The sequence below is a fragment of the Myotis nattereri genome (genome assembly GCF_964212035.1).
Source record: "Myotis nattereri genome assembly, chromosome: 16".
In the NCBI taxonomy this organism is placed as follows: Eukaryota; Metazoa; Chordata; class Mammalia; order Chiroptera; family Vespertilionidae; genus Myotis; species Myotis nattereri.
Genome location: NC_138091.1, coordinates 35579565 through 35600188, shown reverse-complemented (window position 1 = coordinate 35600188; position 20624 = coordinate 35579565). Strand labels below are relative to the sequence as shown.

Genomic DNA, 20624 nt, shown 5'->3' with positions numbered 1-20624 from the left:
TATTAGATAATCTATCGCTTTTAGGCATAATTGTCATTATTGGACTTTTCCTTTACCATAATTCTTAGAATTCTCTTGACTCCTTCAGTGTTGGATTCTTTGTTTCCTGGGTCCTATATCTTCCAAAATCAGTGTCTGTAGATCCATTGGTATGGATCAGTTGGTACTGAGAAAGATCCTCTATTTTTTCGTCTACAAAAAGCATTCTGGAACTAGATGAGAGAGAGGAGATGGAGATCTCACTTTTCCACACTAAAACTTGCACTGAAGTAATTTTTACTTTAGCACTCCAGTCTTACTGACCCTTCACTCTTTTTTTTTCTGGAAAGTACACCTCTGAGTGAGTAGTTTCCTGGCTGGTTAGTGTGGGGATGGGAACCTTGTTGGTGTATCTGTTCCTTACACAGACTTTCAGATAATCTCCCTGTTTTTAGTCCTCCACCTTCTGCCTGCTGCAGTCTTGGATGACTGATTTTTTTTCCCCCCCTTTCTTTTTATTTTTGCCTCTAATTTTTGAACCCTGCTAGTTTCTGTTGATGGAATGAACTTATTTTGAGTTATTCCTCTTTGGCAGGCATTTAGGTTTGATATACTCTACAAATCATGTACTATTGCTTTATTCCCTATCTGCCTTTTTTTGAGGTGTAGAGTTACTTATGTTTCCTAGTTCTATTGAAGAGGGATTATGTGTGTTTCATTTCTTGTTCTTTTTGTTTGGGATTAATTTCTGAAAAGATCACACTGTCTTAAAACAAGGGTTAGTAGAAAACTATTTAGAGATAATTAAAATTATTTTTTGAAAAAAGTATAGTTTTTTGTTGTTTTTTTAATTGATTTCAGAGAAGAAGGGAGAGGGAGAGAGATAGAAACATCAATGATGAGAGATACACATTAATTGGTTGTCTCCTACAAGGGCCGGGATCAAGCCTGCAACCGAGATATGTGCCCTTGACTGGAATCGAACCTGGACCTTTCAGTTTGCGGGCCAATGCTCTAGCCACTGAGCAAAACTGGCCAGGGCAATTACAGTGTTTTTAATGCTTTGGTTTCTACCTTCTTGATTTTCACTTAAGGTATAAATAACTTCTTAACTTAAAAGCTGAGGAACATGCTATGGCCACATAGTATTGGTGATTTTTTTAAAGAAGCAATTTAGGTATTCTAAACATCAGTTTCTACATTAGCAAGTCAGGATTAATCTGCTGTCTGGCTTTCCCATTGAAATAATTTGAGATTAATGATTTTTTAAAAATCTGTAAACCATATTAGGTGTAGAATTAAAGACAGTATAATAATACTTGTTCTAGGAATGTTAAAAGAAATCCTGGTCAAAATTCTTAGAGTAATTCATTCCTTTTGACATGTTGCTTATTCATGCCTGGTAATCAGGGATGACCATAATTAGTCATAATTATATCTTGAGTGAGGTATGTTTCTGGCACTGGTATCTGTAATGAAAGGAAGAGGTGGTTTTTTTCCCCCACTGTTGGTGGGTGGGTGTGGTGTATTGGGAAATCCATAGACTTAATTACTGCTAAATGTCAGGCTTCCTTTTTGGGCCCAGGCACCTAAGACAGCTTGCTTGCCTCTCCTTTCACTTAGCTACCACTCCTTCCCACTTTCAGGGTTTTCCTTTCCCCAACCCTAGCTAGAGAACCAGATACTGTCCCAGTCTTTTCTTGGTGTGCATGAAAGCTCACAGGAAAAATAATGTAAGAGAAGAGGTTGCTAGGGTTAAGCCCAGGGTTTTAATTCCTAAATCTCTAGGTAAGATGACTTTGAGTTTCTTCCTTCTGATTTGTGTTTGTTTTTATTAATTCTTACCCGAGGATATTGAATTTATTGGGATGACATTGGTTAATTGTTTTAAATCATGGCTTCATATTGATATCCCTAATTCCAGTCCAATTTCATAGGGTTCTTCTGCCCTCAGTCCATATTTACATTTCCGTTTTTCCATTGTGAGATGCCTAATGGTATTAATAAATTTACTCATTTACTCAGTTGCATGATATATACAAATAGTTTGAGAATACCAATACTACTAACAACTACAAACCCACTAAATGTGGTTTAAGATTTCTTAAGTACAGCATAGGAACTATATAATAAATAATATTGTGATAACTATGTTAATCAGCTTAACAATAACCCACAACCTTTGGACCAACTGTAATAACTATGTATGATGCCAGGTGGGTACTGGAAATATCAAGAGGAATACTTTGTAAAGTATGATTGTCTAACCACTATGCTATACACTTGAAAGTAATGCAAAATAATATTGAATGTAAACTGTAATTGAAAAAGAAAAAAAAGATTTCTTTGCAATTTTTGTTATGCTATACACATACACACACACACACACACATATCACTTAAATACCTTTTTATCTACTGTGGTAAGCTTTTTTTTCCCTTGTCAAAACAAGGCCACCAAAAATTAGGTTGCCTTCCTAAAAAAATGGGAAAGAGAGAAGATGTGATAAGCTTTTTAATGTAACATTTGATTAAGTATATGTATTTCTGTTGTATTCACTTTTACTTCCCTCCCTAATTCTTGTTGATTTAATTTTATTTTTGGAATGTATAAAACATTAACATGGTTCAGAATTCATAATCTCCATTTTATAATCATAGTAATATTTGATTTAGGTCAGAAAAAAAATGAATGAGAAAACCATTAAGGCATTACTCACAAGGCATATCTCATTTCCTTTCCTACCTTTCTACTGTCATTAGCTTTGGTTTATCTTAGTTATGTTTTATAATTGCAGGTATAAGCATATATATATTTTTCTTACTAAAGGCCCGGTGCACGAAATTTGTGCACTCGCGCACGGGGGCGGGGGGGGAGGGGTCCTTCATCCCGGCCTGCGCCCTCTCACAGTCCAAGAGCCCTTGGGGGATGTCCAACTGATGGCTTAGGCCCGCTTCCCATGGGGAGCGGGCCTAAGCCATCAGTCGGACATCCTTAGTGCTGCCGCAGAGGTGGAAGAGGCTGCGTTGAGCATCTGCCCCCTGGTGGTCAGTGCGCGTCATAGAGATCGGTCATTTGGCTGTTTGGTTGATTTGCATATTAGCCTTTTATTATATAGGATTTCCCCTTTCTTAAACAGAATGGTAGCATACAATGTAAACTGTCATGCCATATATGCTCTTTTGCACCTTGCTTTCATAGAGATGTTTTCATTCTTTGTATAGCTTTTTTACACAATGTGTAACTAGTCCATAGGTTTTCAGCCAATATTTTATGCATGGGCTTTTGGGTTGTTTCTAATGGTTCATTTTTACAAATAATATTGCAACTAATAACCTTCTGTACATGCTTTTTCATGTTGCTGGAGGTGCACCAGAACTTAGTCCTAGAACTTAGACTTAACATGTCCAAAACAATGCATTATTTTTCCTCAAAACTTTTTTCTTCCCTTCCATTCTACATTATTAAATGACACCATTATCTATCCTATTACTTAAATAGAAACCACGATACCATGATTTCTTCTCACAGCTAGATAGTCAGCAAATGCTAATTATGTATCTTTACCCTTTCTTTTTTTAATTTTTACCTTTCGTTTTCTTAGTTACAGGTCTGAGTTCTTGCTTAGTTTACTGTACTGGCCTCCTAACAGCTCTCATTTCATTTCTCCTGTAGAACTCAACATTGTTACTAGAACTGTCTTTCTGAAAGGCAAGTGCTTTTCATTTCCCTTACCTTAACATTTCTCCTCTGCCTCTAAGATAAGATTCAAGTGTGTTTGCTTAGATGCCCAGGCCTTCTATTTCCTGGCCTCCGCCTCCATCTTCCACCTAATCTCTAACCACTTCTAACCATACTGAACTACTTATAGAGTTGCTAGACACATCTTGTCCTGTCAAGCCTCTTTTGCACTGGGAATGCTTTTTTATATCCTCCACATTTTGTCTTAGTAACTTTTCATGATACAGCTTAGGTACTACCACCTCAAGGAAGACTTCTTGCCAGGTCAGGTGCAATTCAATTTCCCTGTTGACCCATAGCACCTTATGCTTACTTCCATTGACTTATCTCTCTTCCCTGAGACTTTGGGCTCCTGTGAGCTAGAGACTCCTTCTGTTAGTTCTGCTTTCTTATTACAGAGCCTGGAGCATAGTAGACATTCAACAGTTAATGAATATATGAATAAGCTTAATCTTTTTACATTTTTTAAAAATTATCTGTAGGTTTGCATTTACATGTTCACTTCAAAAAATCCAAACAGTGCAGATATATATATAAGAAGTATATGTCTTCTATTTACATCTATCTCAATTTCTAGTGGTAACTACAATTAATAGTTTAATATTGGCAAGAAAAGCACAAATTAGATTTTCCATTTACTATAGAATCAAGTGTCTACTGTTTTGTTCTTATAGATCATCTCTTTTCCTTTAGGCAATGATAGTAAGAAATGCTAAAGATACAGCTCATACAAAAGCAGAACGGAATATTCTGGAGGAAGTAAAGCATCCCTTCATTGTGGATTTAATTTATGCCTTTCAGACTGGTGGAAAACTCTACCTCATCCTTGAGTATCTCAGCGGTCAGTACACGCAGTTTGGTGTAATTAATTGCATTTGCTCCAGAAACTGGGTCAAAACATCATTTTTCAATGGAAAAAATGCTTTTTCCCAATGTGATCAAATAGCTCTTAAGATTGATGAATACATTGACATAAGGAATTCAGATGTGACCAGGTGTTTCTTTTTGCAGACAAATATGAAGGAAACTTTAAAGAATAAGTTTTTTTCCTCCCATCTGTAAATTAAGTGGAAAACTCACTGACAGTATTGATTAAGATATTGAGTATTTTTGGAAATTTGTCTTAAAACAAAAATATTTTGGGTTAATGTAGCCTTATTGATAAATTATGCATTTAGATTAGAAATTATCCACATTTTCCAGGGTTTACCACCTCCTAGAAACTACTTGCTCCACGTATCATTTCTAGATCACAGCAAACAAATACACTTGAGGTTTCTAAAAAATAGAGATTTCCCAGTAGCATGTGACATGGAACAGAAAGCTGCAGAATTTAGTAACTTTTTTGTGACATTTGCCAGTTTTCTCTTGTAACTTAATTTTGACATAATTTCATATTTACACAAAAATTTGCAAGAATAGTACATTTCCCACATACCCTTCACCTAAATTCCCCAAGTGTTATCATTTTACCACAATGTTTTGTTTCATCCGTGTCTTTCTCTTTCTCTCTATGTATATGTATATATGTGTGTGTATATATGTCTATATACATACATGAATACATATATACATAGTTCTTTTCTGAACTATTTAAGAGAGTGTTGTAGACATGATTTCCCTTTGCTGCTAAATACTTTATATTTTCTAAAATCAATAATAGTATCTTACATAACTATACTAAAATTATTAAAAATAGGAAATTAACATTGATACAGTAATATCTCAGTTTTCTCTAATCTGGAACAGTTCCTCAGTCTTTCTTTGTCTCTCATGACCTTGACATTTTTGACAAGTACAGGCCAGTTATTCTATAAACTCCATCAATTTGTGCTTATCTGATGTTTCCTCAGGATTAGTTTCAGGTTATGCATTTTTGGGAGGACCATCCAAGTGACATTGTTTCCTTCTTCATGTATCAGATCAGGAGGTACATGATATATATATTTTTGTCCCATTACTGTTGATGTTAACTTTGATCACATGTATAAGGTGGTGTCCGCCAGTTTTTATCCTGGTGAGGTTTTCCCTTTGTATTTAATAAGTATCATGAGAAGATATTTTGAGGTTACTTAAATATCTTGTCTCTCATCAAACTTTTCACATATGGTTTTAGCATCCATTGATTCTTGCCTAAAACAATTAACTCTGATGGTTGTCAAGTGACTTTTCTTATTCCATCATGCCTACTTCATTTGTTATTTGGCATTCAGCTGTAATGAAGAGCTTTCCTGTCCCCTCCATTGAAAAAATTAATTTAAGACTTATTTATCTGTTTGTTGACTTATATCACTGTGGACTCATGGATTCTAAGATTATTCAGTGGGATATAACCCTTTATTATCACTTATTTTGATACTCAAATCGTGCCATGCTTTTTAGAAGGCTGCTGCCAGGTTCGTCTAATTTAAGAGTTATGAGGCATTCGCTAATTTGAAAAGTTGGTTTTAATTATATACTAACATTTATCTACTTATGGGTAAAATGTTAGAGAAGCTTTAATCAAGATTTTTTTTTTTAACTCAGGTCTGGAATCTATAAAAATTTTTAAGTTCATAGATATAAAACCTAGAATTCCGAAACTTACATATTTCACATAAGAGTGGGAACACTGTTAAAAATGGGATTCTGAGGTCTTAGTTTTAAAACTATAATTTTTAGAATCTTTCTTATTTTTAAGGCGCTTGATGTTTAATTATGGTTAAAAGGAAAGCACAGACCCTCTCATTAGAAGTGGGTTAGAAATAAAGATTGATTTATTTCTAATGTCTTTTTTATTTCTTTACAGGAGGAGAATTATTTATGCAGTTAGAAAGAGAGGGAATATTTATGGAAGACACAGCCTGGTAAGTGAAATTTTTGCGGTTGCATGGATTCAGGTAATGTTAAAGCAAAGCCTTATTCCCACTGTGGGCAGCTAAATGACTCAATAAATTGTTTGGGAGCCATTCAGTCACTCAGGACTTAAAGGGGGAGAAGCAGCTTTGGGACTGGGCAGCTTTTGGAGGTCACATCATTCCTTTGCCTTCAGGCCTTGGGTGCAACGCTCTTCACACCAGTTCCTAACAGAACCATTCTCACTGGGGCTTTCTTTCCTTGAATTGGTAAGCTGCCTGCCTTGGTTGTGGGTGAGTTTGATTTTCCAGTGAAACTTTGTGTGTGGAACAATGGAAAGTATCAGCAATCACCACCTTTTTTTAGACTTTTCAGTTCCCAAGGGGCAGTCTTAGGCAGGCGATAAGCCTGCACATATCATCTGTGGATTGATTCTATGGCCAGGATGGGATCTACCTTCCTATTTCTTCTGCTTCAGATTAAAAATGTGCACATTCTTTTGTGAAATGATAGTACTGGGTAACAATAAATCAGTTTATCCTACACAATAATTGAATAGAAAACACTTAAATGTTTTTTCTACCTTAATTACCAAACTGCATTCCATTGTTTAATTTCAGGCCTTTTCTAACACAGAAGCTGCATTTAAGAGCCTTAGGGATGAAGTGCCCTTTTTTGGAGGAGGCTCTCTGAGCCATGTTGGAGGCTGTTTGGGGTCGTGCTGGCTGTGAAACTGCCTCAGTCCTCTAGGACACACCCTCTCCATCCTGGAGTAATCTGCAGGATTGCAACATTGTTATGCAGCCAGTATTGCAGTGCCTTGTGCTTTTCGAATCCAGACAGGGTTGACTCAGCCCTTTATTCTTTTGAGGTAGATAAATTTGAGTGTCACACAGTTTATAGTTGTGGGCTGTCTGGCAAGAGGGAGGGCAGATACTGTGGGCATGTACTGTGTATAAATATGCAGCTTTATTAAGTAAGGGATGAATGAGCTTCTAAGGATCAGGTTATATATAAGGTATCTTCTCAAACTAAGATTTGCTCTTTGAGAATAGCAAAATTCTTATTTCCTATGGGATTTTAAAATTGGGGGTGGGTGGGAGAAATTTGCTTTGATCTGAATGACTATTGGCCTAGTTCCTACACAGACAGAACAAAACATGACCAGTAACAGTTTGGCATATTCTGGATTTCTTAGCAATTTTAGCATATGTTCTAATGATGAAATATAGTTTCACGAAAAAAGTGAAACATGTCTTCACGCCTTTTGGCAGCATCTTATGCCATCTCTTTCCCCGATATTCCTCCTGCCACTAATTTGGTCTTTGGTGCATGTCTATTTCTTCCAAGGTTATTTGCTCCATACATAAAACTGCTTTGAGTAGATTACTCTTTTTAATTTTTATTAAATCACTTTTGTTTCCAGCTTTTACTTGGCAGAAATTTCCATGGCTTTGGGGCATTTACATCAAAAGGGGATCATCTACAGAGACTTGAAGCCGGAGAATATCATGCTTAATCACCAAGGTGGAGATATACTGTAAACAATTCTATAGTAAATAACCATCTTAAAATCCTCCCACACAGGTCATGGTCATTTTCAAAGCCCCATATTCACATGTCTATTATATACATTCTTCCCTCAGAACTTAAATGACATCATGATACTTGCTGAGATTTAAATATTTAGGTATTTATGGTTGATGAGATTAAAGGGAGTTGAGGATAACTGGCCACTATACTACATTTTTTTAATTCTTACTCTTTATAGCTTATCATTTTTTAGAAATCCTTACATAAAATGTGGTGCGCCACAGCCAGTCCAAACACAAATTTTAGTTTATTCCTTAAATTGGAAAATGAATCTAACTTTACATATTGGGTTTTCTCTAATGATGAAAATACATAATTATTAGAAGCAGTACTTTTATATGATAACTTTTATTAATGCTATAAAAAAGGACAGGCTTAGAATTGAACCAAAATAATTGATGTAGCTTTGGAAATAAAATATTTAGTAGGTATCAGTTTATTCTTGCTGATTAGTTGTAACAACAAACATAAAAATCAGATATTAATATTCTGTACAGCTATAGGGCCTTGATTATAGCCACATGCTGCTGCAGACAGTTTAGTTTATGTGAGAGTAATCTGGGCTGGGTAGACTTGGCAATTCAGTTCACTCACACTCCAAAGGAGCAACCAGCTAACCAGGATATCTGGGGGGCTGCTGATCCTTAGATGTCTACAAAATGAAGCACAAGGTAGTTAACAGTTTTAAATCCTTAGGCAGAAAATGGTGTATGGACAACTGATGCCTGTATAAATGTTTCAAATTGTGCTTCCCACCTTCCTTCCCGCCTCGCCCCCCAATTTTCAGAGAGAGAAGGGAGAGAAAGAGAAATATTGGCCAGTTGCCTCTCATACACACCCTAACTGGAGATTAAACCCGAAACCTGGGCATGTGCCCTGACTGGGAATCGAACCCATGACCTTTTGGTTATGAGACGATGCTCCAACCAACTGAGCCACACTCGTACCTTTCCTTTTTTTTTTTTTTTTTTTTTTTTTTAAAGGAGATACACAATATTTAACCAAGTACAACATGGGAATATATACATTTCCCTCCCTCCCAGTTCTGCACACATGGATATTGATTCTGAATGATAAAGCAAAGGATAGAATAGGAAAGTGATAGTTTACTTCTTTGATTCATAAGCTTGAGTGTGTCAGGTGGTTCTGTGAAAAGAAAGGTCATACTTCTTCTGTGTCAGAGTAAAATACACATTTACATTTGAAACAACAGGCCAATGCCTTTTATTTTTTCTGAAATAAATATGGAATAGTAGGGTCCCTGGGGTGGTTGAACCACTGGATATCTATGACAGTCCAGTAAGGCTGAACTTGAACTAAAATATTCTTTGTAAGGTGGTGAATTTATCACTTGCCTGAATCTGAAATGATGGTCCCATGTCATGTAGCAATTTTATTTCTTTTTCTGAACTGGTAGTGTATTGGCAGAATGATTTAATTTGTTATAGTGACTTTCTGAGACCATTTTAAAAGCTGTCAAGTCACAGTAATAGAAGCTACATATTTGAAGTATGAACTGAATTGCCCAGTCATGCCTTTGTTTAAAAGGTGCAGAATGTCTTTATGAGGTCTGTGTGTTTAAACCAGACTTCAAGTTTTCCCAGGAATTACTTTCTCAGGATGGTAGAGGATTCTAGATATAGGTGAAGCTAGTACCTTAGACAAGCCGTTTCACTCTTTTATTCCCCCCCACCCTTGCTATATAGATATTATCATTGGCAAAAAATGAATCTACCCTAACCTTAGAGTTAACATCCCATTTTGTGGATGGCACCTTGGTAGTTCTTGATAACTTCAAAAAATTAAAGCAGAAAAAGTTAAATGGAAGGATAGATTATTATCTTATATGATGTTTAAACACCATCTAAACCCGAGATTTCTCAGAATAACCATGCTATAACCTTTCATTTGCAGGTCATGTGAAACTAACAGACTTTGGACTATGCAAAGAATCTATTCATGATGGAACAGTCACACACACATTTTGTGGAACAATAGAATACATGTGAGCTGCATGTTGAAAGAAATATAACTGGTTTGGGGGTAATAGCTATCTTTTACCTGGTTTAAGTAGTAGTGTGCTAAATTTTCTGTAGCATCATTTGGCTTCATATTTTGTTTTAGAAACTCTTATTCAGATGATATGCAAGTGGGTGAATTTTGGGGGTATATTTTTTTGTTGTTGTAGGGCCCCTGAAATCTTGATGAGAAGTGGCCACAATCGTGCTGTGGATTGGTGGAGTCTGGGAGCATTAATGTATGACATGCTGACTGGAGCAGTAGGTGCACAGTTAAAAGCTGCATGTGTTATATATTGTCTGTGCTGAGTAATTATTAAATCACTATAGCAAGAGACCTTTCCTGTATGCCTTGAAAATATTACCAATGGAGTTATTTTTTAAAATTTAGCACAAAAAATGCTTTATTAGCAGTAAGTAACATGGGCCCCTGTACTTGTAAATCATTTTCATTTAAATGATCTATGTCATGGATGTCCTCTGAAATAGATGTAAAATAGATACGGCCCTTATTTTATAAATGGAGAAAGTGAAGCATAAAATTACATAAATAATTACATTATCGCACAAAGTTAATGGTGGAATCTTATTCCTTTCAGGACATTGCTATTTCTTCTGTCCTGTTGTTTAAAAACTACAGTCTTTAACAGTCCTCATACATTTCTGACCTCTATGAATAACTGAGTAATTCAGGAAATGGATAATTCTGTTATTTTTATTTTTTATATGCTAATTTTTCTCATTCTTTTCTACTCTTAGCCACCATTCACTGGGGAGAATAGAAAGAAAACAATTGACAAAATCCTCAAATGTAAACTCAATTTGCCTCCCTACCTCACACAAGAAGCCAGAGATCTGCTTAAAAAGGTAGGGTTCTTAAATAGGCACTGAAATCATAAGCCTTAACTACTAGGATTTAAGTAGAATTAAATATACATTTTAAATAAGAATCATGCACAGATATTGAATGAAAAAGTCTATAGATTTTGTAGGGAAAGTATAAATTTTTTTAAAGGTTTTATTTTCTTTTTATCCCAAACAATATTTATTTTCCCAAGGCAAAATAGATAAGCAAATTCTCTAAAGAAAAAATAATCAAAAAAAAAGAAAAGAAAAAATAATCAGTTTGACTAAGTTCATCAGTGTTTTTTCCTTCTCTCTAAAGCTGCTGAAAAGAAATGCTGCTTCTCGTCTGGGAGCTGGTCCTGGGGATGCTGGAGAAGTTCAAGTAGGGACTGGCATGCTTGGTGGTTGGAGGGAAAGATAATGCTAATGTTATGTATTTGTGTAGGTTGTATGTAGTTGCTTACAAGTATTGCTTATTTTGTGATCAGTATGTTCAAGCAGTTAGTGTCAATCCAGTGAAGTCTGCTCCCCTTGACTGTTCTTTCTGCTCTTTCTTTTCTAGGCTCATCCATTCTTCAGACATATTAACTGGGAAGAATTGCTGGCTCGGAAGGTGGAGCCCCCATTTAAACCTCTGTTGGTATGTATACATGAAATCATATGATTTGAAGGACCTGGCACATTTTTAAAATAAAATCTCAGAGCAGTCAAACAATTTTTTTGTTGTTATTGTCAATCCTCACTCAAGGATATTTTTCCATTGATTTTTTAGAGAGAGGAGGGGGTGGGGGGGGAGAGAGAGAGAGAGAGAGAGAGAGAGAGAGAGAGAGAGAGAAACATTGATGTGAGAGACACACATACACACATCAATTGGTTGACTCCCCCATGCACCCCAACCAGTGCCAGGGCTGGGGATTGAGCCTGCAACTGAGGTATGTCCCCTTGACTGGAATCAAACTCCAGACCCTTCAGGCTACCAGCCAATGCTTTATCCACTTAGCTAAACCGGCTAGGGCTCATTTTTTTGTTTTGTTTTATTTTGCTTAATTCAGCTGGAATTTTAAATTTGATTTCCTGAGAATTTTTTTCTTCAGAATGTAGAATATATGTTTTCTAGGATTGCAGCAACCAAGTACCATAGGCTTGGTGGCTTAAACCATAGAAATTTATTGTGTTACAGTTCTGGAGGCTAGAGATCTGAGATTGAGGTATTGACAGAGTTGGTTCCTTCTGAAGGCTATGAGAGAGACTCTGTTCCATGCCTTTCTCCTAACTTCTGGTGGTTTGCTGGCTGTCTTTGGCTTCTTTGGCTTGTAGACACATCACCTCAGTCTCTCTTCATGTTCACATGGGATTTTCCTTGTGAGAATGTGCAGGTCTGTGCCCACATTTTCCCTTTTTCTAAGGACACCAGTCATACTGAATTAGGATAGTCCCTGCTCCAGTTTGACTTCTTCATAACTGATTATATCTGCAATGGTTTTCATTCCAAATAAGGTCATATTCTGAGTTACTGTGAGAGTTAGAGCTTCAACATATGAGTGTTGTGGGGGGCATTTCAAACCATAATAATATGTTTATGAGTAAATGAGTTAGTATGTTAGTTCTTGTCTTTCTACCACATCAGAATTAGAGAAAATGGTTTCTTTTTCTATTCTTGGGGTGAAGGTGGAGGAGGATAATGATAATTATTTGGTCCTTAGAGCACAAGGTGACTTGCTTTAAAATTTCAACATACATAATTGTAAGGAGGATAATTAGCCCTCATGTACCAACTGCCCAACTTTAAAAGTTGTCAGGTCATCTTGATTAAACATAAACATGCTATCATCACCATTAAAAAGCTGACAATTTCCTTAGTCGTCGTCCCCCCCCCCCCCCCCCCGTTTGTTTCAATAAGGATTCAATCAAGGCCTGTATAATTTTGTTACTGTGGCTCTTAGGTTTCTATAGATTCCCCCCTCTTAATTCCTCTTTTGAGGACTTATTGGGAAAAAAACAACACTGGACCATTTGTCCTGTAGGGTCCCTCATTTTGATTTTTTAATTTTAACTTGGTGTCATTGACCTTGTTCATCTGTTCCTGGTATTTCTGAAAACTGGTGGTTAGATTTAGATGCAGATCAGATTAAACTTTTGAGGTTGTATATCTTGATTGGGAGACTTAGGGGTCATTGGTCATTGTCTACATCGCTGGTTCTCAGCCAGGGTCAGTATGGCAATATCTGGAACAGGTTGTCACAACTTGGGAAGGGGATGCTACTAGTACCTAGGAGTAGAAGCTAGAGATGCTCCAAATATTCTATAATGCACAGGACAGCCCTCTGTAAGAATTGAGGCCCAAAGTGTCAATAGTGCTGAGGTTGGGAAACTCCTGCCTAGTTCCAGGATTTCATTAGGGGTTTGTAAAATTCTTTTACTATAATATTGTTATTCATTCTTTACTTATTAGCTGGAATTCTTCCATAAAAAGAAACTCTTTACATCAATTGCTTGGTTACCTGAGGTACAGTTCATACAGGAGAAGCAGAATATGTGGCCTTTTTCAAAATAATGAATTAGTTTCCTAACATCTTCCAAATTGACCAAAGAATTATGTGATTTTTAAATGTAGTGCAGTAATGAACTCATGTCTTTTAACATATTTGTGTTTCACCTGGCCTGTGTGGCTCAGTGTTTGAGTGTCTACCTATGAACCAAGAGGTCATGGTTTGATTCCTGGAAGGGCACATGCCTGGGTTGTGGGCTCAATCTCCAGGATGGGGTGTACAATGATTCTCTCTCATAATTGATGTTTCTCTCTCTCTCTCTCTCTTTCTCTCTCTCTCTCTCTCTCTTCCTTCCTCTCTGAATTTAATAAAAATATATTTTAAAAAATAATAACAACATATTTGTGTTTCTATCTATTGCAGTTTTTTTAAATTGGTGTTCAGCTTTTGAGATTTAAGATTTTTTGCTTTTTTAAAAGGCACAACCACATACTCTGATGTACCAGAAAGAAGGCTGTAATGCATTTGATTGGTATAATATAGACTACTTACCATTTTCTAATCATTTTTTTATAAAGCAATCTGAAGAGGATGTGAGTCAGTTTGATTCAAAGTTTACACGTCAGACACCTGTTGACAGCCCAGATGACTCGACTCTCAGTGAAAGTGCCAACCAGGTCTTTCTGGTAAGTGACAGAATTTCCATGTAGGCATAGGAAATTTAAGTATGAGGATGGGCCCTTTTCAATAAAAAAATTCAATTTGCTTGCTTTGCAGTTTCATGTAGATAACCCGAGGTGCTATTTTTTAAAGTTATCCCCTTAATAACTTACTGATGTTAGAAAATTGATTCTCATAATCCAACATTCTATTTTAGCAATTAGTGTAGGAGCGTATGTTCGGTTTTCAGAGTGTCTGATTCCTTTTTGGATAGGCCACTGACTTAAGATGATATTTGGCTCAGCAGAGCAACCGAAAGTGACAGCTATAGTAGTAGGAAAAGAGCTCATTGTAACTATTTTATTCCTGAAACAGACTTTTGGTACTCTTCACATAAGTCTAAAGGGGATTTTAAACCTATTAATTGTGACTATTTGACATCAAAATATATAGGTTCATATATGATAGTTAATAGATTAATCTTCTTTTATTTTTAATTTTTATGGATTTCAGAGAAGGAGAGGGAGAGAGAGATAGAAACATCAATGATGAGAGAGCATCATTGATCGGCTGCCTCCTGCACGCCCCCTACTGGGGATCTAGCCCGCAACCCAGGTATGTGCCCTTGACTGAAATCGAACCTGAGACCCTTCAGTCCTCAGGCTGATGCTCTATCCACTGAGCCAAACTAGCTAGGACTAGATTAATCTTTATTGATAAAGCGTATTGATTTATACCTTGTCTCAGATAGAAAAGCAAAGCTTTTAGATTTTGATAAACAAAAATGATTATATCTGATACCCATCATTGCATATTATTTTGCCTAAGTATCATGTATGCTTATGTTTATTTTATTCCTAAAGTGTAACATGAACATCTACCTCTTTCCTTTTTTGTTATCCTTTGTCATTTCATTTTGGACCACCTTAAGAAGGAATGGAATATGGGAAAAGCAATCATTTGGAAGTTGGTTTTTTCCCTGTTTGTTTCCAAGTTCACTGAATTTGTCACTCAATTATCCAACTTTTTTTTGTACCGCTCATGCTCACAGTATTAACACAAAGTAATGTACATTTTGGGGTGGAGGTTAAGTTCTAAATGTAGCATGGAGTACAAAAATTGTGTATATTCAAAATTAATCTTTTTTTGTTGTTGTTAATCTTCACCAGAGAATATTTTTTCCATTGATTATTTTTTTATTTTAGAGAGAGTGAAAGGGAGGGAGGGTGAGAGACTGAGAGATAGAAACAGATGAGAGAGAAACATCATTGATCAACTGCCTCCTGCACACCCCCTAGGTATGTGCCCTCACAGGGAATTGAACCATGACCTCTGGTTCCTAGGTCTACGCTCAACCACTGTGCCACACTGGCTAAAGTAGCTCTCCTTAAAAAATTAACAAGAAATAGTTACATTCACTTACCTGGAGATTGGAGTTGTAGCAACTTCAGTTCGATAAGTTCCTATCACAGAATTAAAGGAAATTCAAAGATGATCAAGGCACAGCCTAGTCCTCTTTAGCTCACTAGAACATGTCAGGAAATGTCCTCTGAAGTCCATACGTGGCTATCACAAAGTGTATGCTCTACAGAACTTTATTAAATCTTTTTATTTGTAACTCATAACACTGATTCATAGGTGACTGGAATAATAAATAGAGGAGGACTGATTGTTAAAGAGATGAATATTGACAGCAAGAGAAATGCCAGTTGATAGCCTAATAGCAAGATCCAAGAAAGAAAAGCTAATAAAACTGCATATTGCCAATTACAATTAAGAGTTTTCACAATGCTGACACTTATTTATTCATCAAGAAACTACCAAATCTATCTGATCACTGGGGGAAAATCACATGTGCTAAGTTAGAGAGTTCTATTTTTATTTTGGCCTAATAATGAGAAACTGTTTTTGGGAGTGATAATCTTAGGTGCTTATATGCATGTGGCTAGAAACACTAGAATTTTCTTTGCATTTCTCTTGGTATTTACATCTTAATATGGAGCTTACATTTACCTGTTTTGTTCTACTCCTTTCAATAGAGTGGAATTTTGTTTGCTGGCATATGGGGCTCAATAGAATTCTTTCTTGAGGTCTGTGCCTCAAGAAATGGCTGGAAAAAAGTTAACAGGTGTGAAATGAGATTGAGGCGATTGGAGAGTATATAGATTAATGATTTTAGGGATGCATAACTGTTGTGATGGTATGTTAGAGATTGAATAATCATATTTTCTTGATGTGTATGACAAATGACCTTCTGTAGTCCACTATTACTATCTTTCAGGGTTTTACATATGTGGCTCCATCTGTACTTGAAAGCGTGAAAGAAAAGTTTTCCTTTGAACCAAAAATCCGATCACCTCGAAGATTTATTGGCAGCCCACGAACACCCGTCAGGTATTCAGACTTTGTTACTTTCACCTTTCTTTTTTTTTTTTTTTAAACCTAGAAGAGCATTGTTTATGAAATTTATGCCAAGTTACATTTAATGAAAGACCTGGCCTCATATTCTCTTTGATCGACATATGCATAGCATCTATCTATACCTTCTTATATTGTAAGTGACTAGTCTGTACTAATCTCTGATAATCAGTTATATACCTTCCCTCCTAAAAGTAAGCAGCTGTCCTCTTTACCCATTCATTCAACATCTGTTGTGTGCCAGGAGCTCTGCTGCATGCTGGGGCACATGATTAACACAGGAATTGTCCTTGATGAAGTTTATAATTTAGTGAGAGGGAGTCACAGTAAGCTAGTGGTTCTTAACCTTCTGGCCCTTTAAATACAATTTCTCATGTTGTGACCCAACCATAAAATTATTTTCATTGCTACTTCATAACTGTAATGTTGCTACTGTTATGAATCGTAATGTAAATATCTGATATGCAGGATAGTCTTAGGCGACCCCTGTGAAAGGGGTCTCAACCCACAGGTTGAGAACCGCTGCAGTAAGCAAAGAAGGAAATACAAGAAATATGTAATTGCGAGTAGTACCAAGTGCCATATGGGGGTGGAGGGAAGAACGTGTTGGTAGAGAGCAAAGAATAACAAGGGGGCATGTATTCATGGTGGTGAGAGAAAGGCCTCCCTGGTGAAGTAAGTCTAAGAATGAAGAGAAAGAGCCAGCCATACAAAAAATAAAAATACAAGGTGTAACAGGTAGAACAACAACTTGTGCAAAAGCGTTAAGGGAGGAAAAAACATGACCTTTTTTGGGAAATGAAAGGGAGGTCAGTGTTCCTGAAGTGTGGTGAGTGAGGAATAGAATGGCAAAGTTTTAGAGAAGTATTTTATTTTAAATGCAATGGGAAGCTGTTTTAAGTGGGGAAGTAATATGTGTTGTTTTGGAAAAAAAAACAATAACTACTACTAAGTATCATTGGGTGTTTTACTGGGGCAATTATAAAGATAAAGAGATTAGTTGGGAAACTGGCCGTTAGTCTAGGGGAGATAATTCAACTTTTGCTTTTGTGCTGATCTACACAAAAATAAAATTAAATGAAAATAAATGTCTTATTACCCCCCTCCCTTTAAATGCAAAGGAAAGTTTTTGTTGTTGTTGAGATAATCTGTAAGACAAATGAATGATGGCTCTTCCTTGTCTTAAAGCCCAGTCAAATTTTCTCCTGGGGATTTCTGGGGAAGAGGTGCTTCAGCCAGCACAGCAAATCCTCAGACGCCGGTGGAATACCCAATGGAAACAAGTGGAATAGAGCAGATGGATGTGACGATGAGTGGGGAAGCTTCAGCCCCACTTCCAATACGACAGCCGAACTCTGGGCCATACAAAAAACAAGCTTTTCCCATGATCTCCAAACGACCAGAGCACCTGCGTATGAATCTATGACAGAGCAATGCTTTTAATGAATTTAAGGCAAAAAAAGGTGGGGAGAGGATTTATGATTATCCTTCAGGGTGAAACAAGAAGACTGAAAATGACAGTCTCGAAGAGTCAGTGTCGTTACATAGAACACTTTGGACAGAGGAAAAATAAACCTGGATTTTTAAAAATCAATCAATGGTGCAAAAAAAAATAACTTAAGCAAAATAGTATTGCAGAACTCCGAGGCACATCAGTTAATTGATTCCTAGCAACATCTTCTCAACATTATCAAGGATTTTCATGTTGATGGCTCAAAACTGACAGTATTAAGGATAGGATGTTGCTTTTGAATCACTGTTGAGTTCTGATTTGTGTCAAGGAAGGGTTATCCTTTCACTAGGCAAAGTATGAAATTGCCTGTCATACTTGCAACCAAGGACAAATTAGCATGCAAGCTTGGTCAAACTTTTCCAGCAACATGGAATCAAAGACAAACTTATCAATTGATGTTTTACGTGCAAACAACCCGAATCTTTTTTTTATATAAATATATATTTTTCAAATAGACTTTTGATTCAGCTCATCATGGAAAACATCCCAAACTTCAAATCCGAAATTTTTGGTTGGTGTGAAGAAAGCTAGACAAGTTCTGTTTCTTCTCTTGGTGAAATAATAAAAATGTAAATGAATCATTGTTAACCACAGCTGTGGCTCGTTTGAGGGATTGGGGTGGACCTGAGGTTTATTTTCAGTAACCCAGCTGCAACAACTATCTGTAATACTAGAAAAAATATATATTTAATCATTTCTATTTGCAGTACTGTTACGTGCTAAGCTTAACTGGAAGCCTTGGAATGGGCATATGTAGTATGTCCTACATTTCATCCTTGTCCTGGGCCTGCATTGCACTTGGAAACATCGCGCCACCTGTTCGTATACCAGTATTTGGTTCAAGACACCAAATGTTTTCAGCCTGTGGCTGAAGGAGGACAAAGAGAGTCAGGATAAAATGCATATTGAGGGCGGCAAAGTGAGGGAGATTCAGGGAAGAGGGTGTTGCCATAGTCCACTCTCTATGTCTAATCTCTTCACAGCAAATTGGTAAGGTTTTAAGTTTTACTTTTTACTGTTTTTGCTGTCTACCTTCCTTACATTTTTCCCCTCAGCAGTTTTCAAAGGAAAAAAGGTTCTTTTCTCCTGTACTGGGGCTACATTTTTTTATTGTAAAAATATTTGATGGCCTTTTGATGAATGTCTTCCACGGTGAATAAGAAAACTTAGTGGCTTAATTTAGGAAATATGCTACCAAGACACTATGTTTTTGAAATTGTAACAAAATCTACATAAGTGATTTACTGGTACAAAGAATAAAAATAAAGGTAACTTTACCTTTCTTAAATACTTCCTGCCTTAAAGAGAGCATTTCCATGACTTTAGCTGGTGAAAGGGTTTAATATCTGCAGAGCTTTATGAAAATATATTTCAGTGCATACTGGTATTATAGATGATCATGCAGTTGCAGTTGAGTCTTACTAACCTTTTTTTGTCTTTTATAATGTCCTAGTCTGAGTGTGCAAAGTCAATTTGTAATATTTTGCAATCCTACAATTCTTTTTGAATAGATGCTGCTTGCTATGTTCTCCAAACCTTTTTGAGCCATAGGATCCAAGCCATAAAATTCTTTATGCATGTTGAATTCAGTTAGAAAAGAGCAAAGCTTTGCTTATTTAAATGGCAATTCAAGTGAGATGAGATGATTTTGCTTAATGGCATTAAGCAAAAACAGATCCATGAAAAATGATTGGAAATATACCTTTTCAATTGTGGCAATAAATGAAAGAATTGATAATAGTTCATCTTTGAACAGAAAGCTGTTTTGTTTTTGTTTTTTAAATCACTCCCTGTAATCCCCCCTTTCCCATTATTGCAGTAGCCTACTGAGTACTTTATAACTGTAGCTAATAAATTAGAAGATACAAATAATGATAAGGCAGAAATTGTGCTTAAAGTGCAGATATTTGTTCTCTGACAGTTTATGATGTCTGGAAAAACAAACCCCAAAAAGCTATGGTGATATGTATAGACTCTATTTCAGACAGCATATGGCTTGTGATACTTTGATTTTTTTCCCCCAGATATATTTACTAACTGTAGTGTTGACTGCCTGACCAAATTCCAGCAAAACTTTTACACCAAAATATTCCTCATCAGTCCTACTTGCTACTAACATATGCACTGTGATAGGCTGGCTATAAACACCCCATAGTTAAACCATTTTCATAATTAGTACTGCCAGCAATAGTGGCAAACTGCAACTTTTCTGCATAAAAAGCATTAATTGCACATCTGCCATCTATACAAATACAATTTTCCAAGTTAACATTAAGGGAAATTAATTTCCTATGCTGTGGCAGGTTTATTGAGAAATTGTTTCATTAAAAGGATATCCCTGCTAAGACTGTGAAAACATGTCACGTGCCACATAAGTGTCACAGACAGAAAGCACACACCTATGCAATATGGCTTACCCTATATTTATTTGTAAAAATCCAAGCATAGTTTAAAATATATTATGTCAATATTACTAGTCTTGAGTTTCTAAGAGGGTTCTTTATGATTCTTCCAGGTAAGTGTATAAAAGAG

The 20624-nt window shown here is 36.3% G+C and overlaps 1 protein-coding gene across 2 annotated transcripts in view; it reads left to right on the top strand.

The window, feature by feature from the left end:
- The window catches only part of RPS6KB1 (ribosomal protein S6 kinase B1), a 35355-nt gene extending 15976 nt beyond the window's left edge, over window positions 1–19379 (top strand). Inside the window, exons 5-15 of one of the 2 annotated variants that reach the window (XM_081109620.1) lie at window positions 4522–4561; window positions 6509–6566; window positions 7982–8082; window positions 10063–10153; window positions 10337–10427; window positions 10926–11033; window positions 11332–11394; window positions 11575–11652; window positions 14080–14187; window positions 16443–16555; window positions 17768–19379. In XM_081109620.1, the coding sequence (XP_080965746.1) occupies window positions 4522–4561; window positions 6509–6566; window positions 7982–8082; window positions 10063–10153; window positions 10337–10427; window positions 10926–11033; window positions 11332–11394; window positions 11575–11652; window positions 14080–14187; window positions 16443–16555; window positions 17768–18005 (1089 nt within the window). In that variant the 3' untranslated portion in view covers window positions 18006–19379. Of the gene's footprint in view, window positions 1–4413; window positions 4562–6508; window positions 6567–7981; window positions 8083–10062; window positions 10154–10336; window positions 10428–10925; window positions 11034–11331; window positions 11395–11574; window positions 11653–14079; window positions 14188–16442; window positions 16556–17767 lie in introns of both variants that reach the window. The other variant, XM_081109619.1, reaches the window with a different exon arrangement.
- Window positions 19380–20624: the final 1245 nt, after the last annotated feature.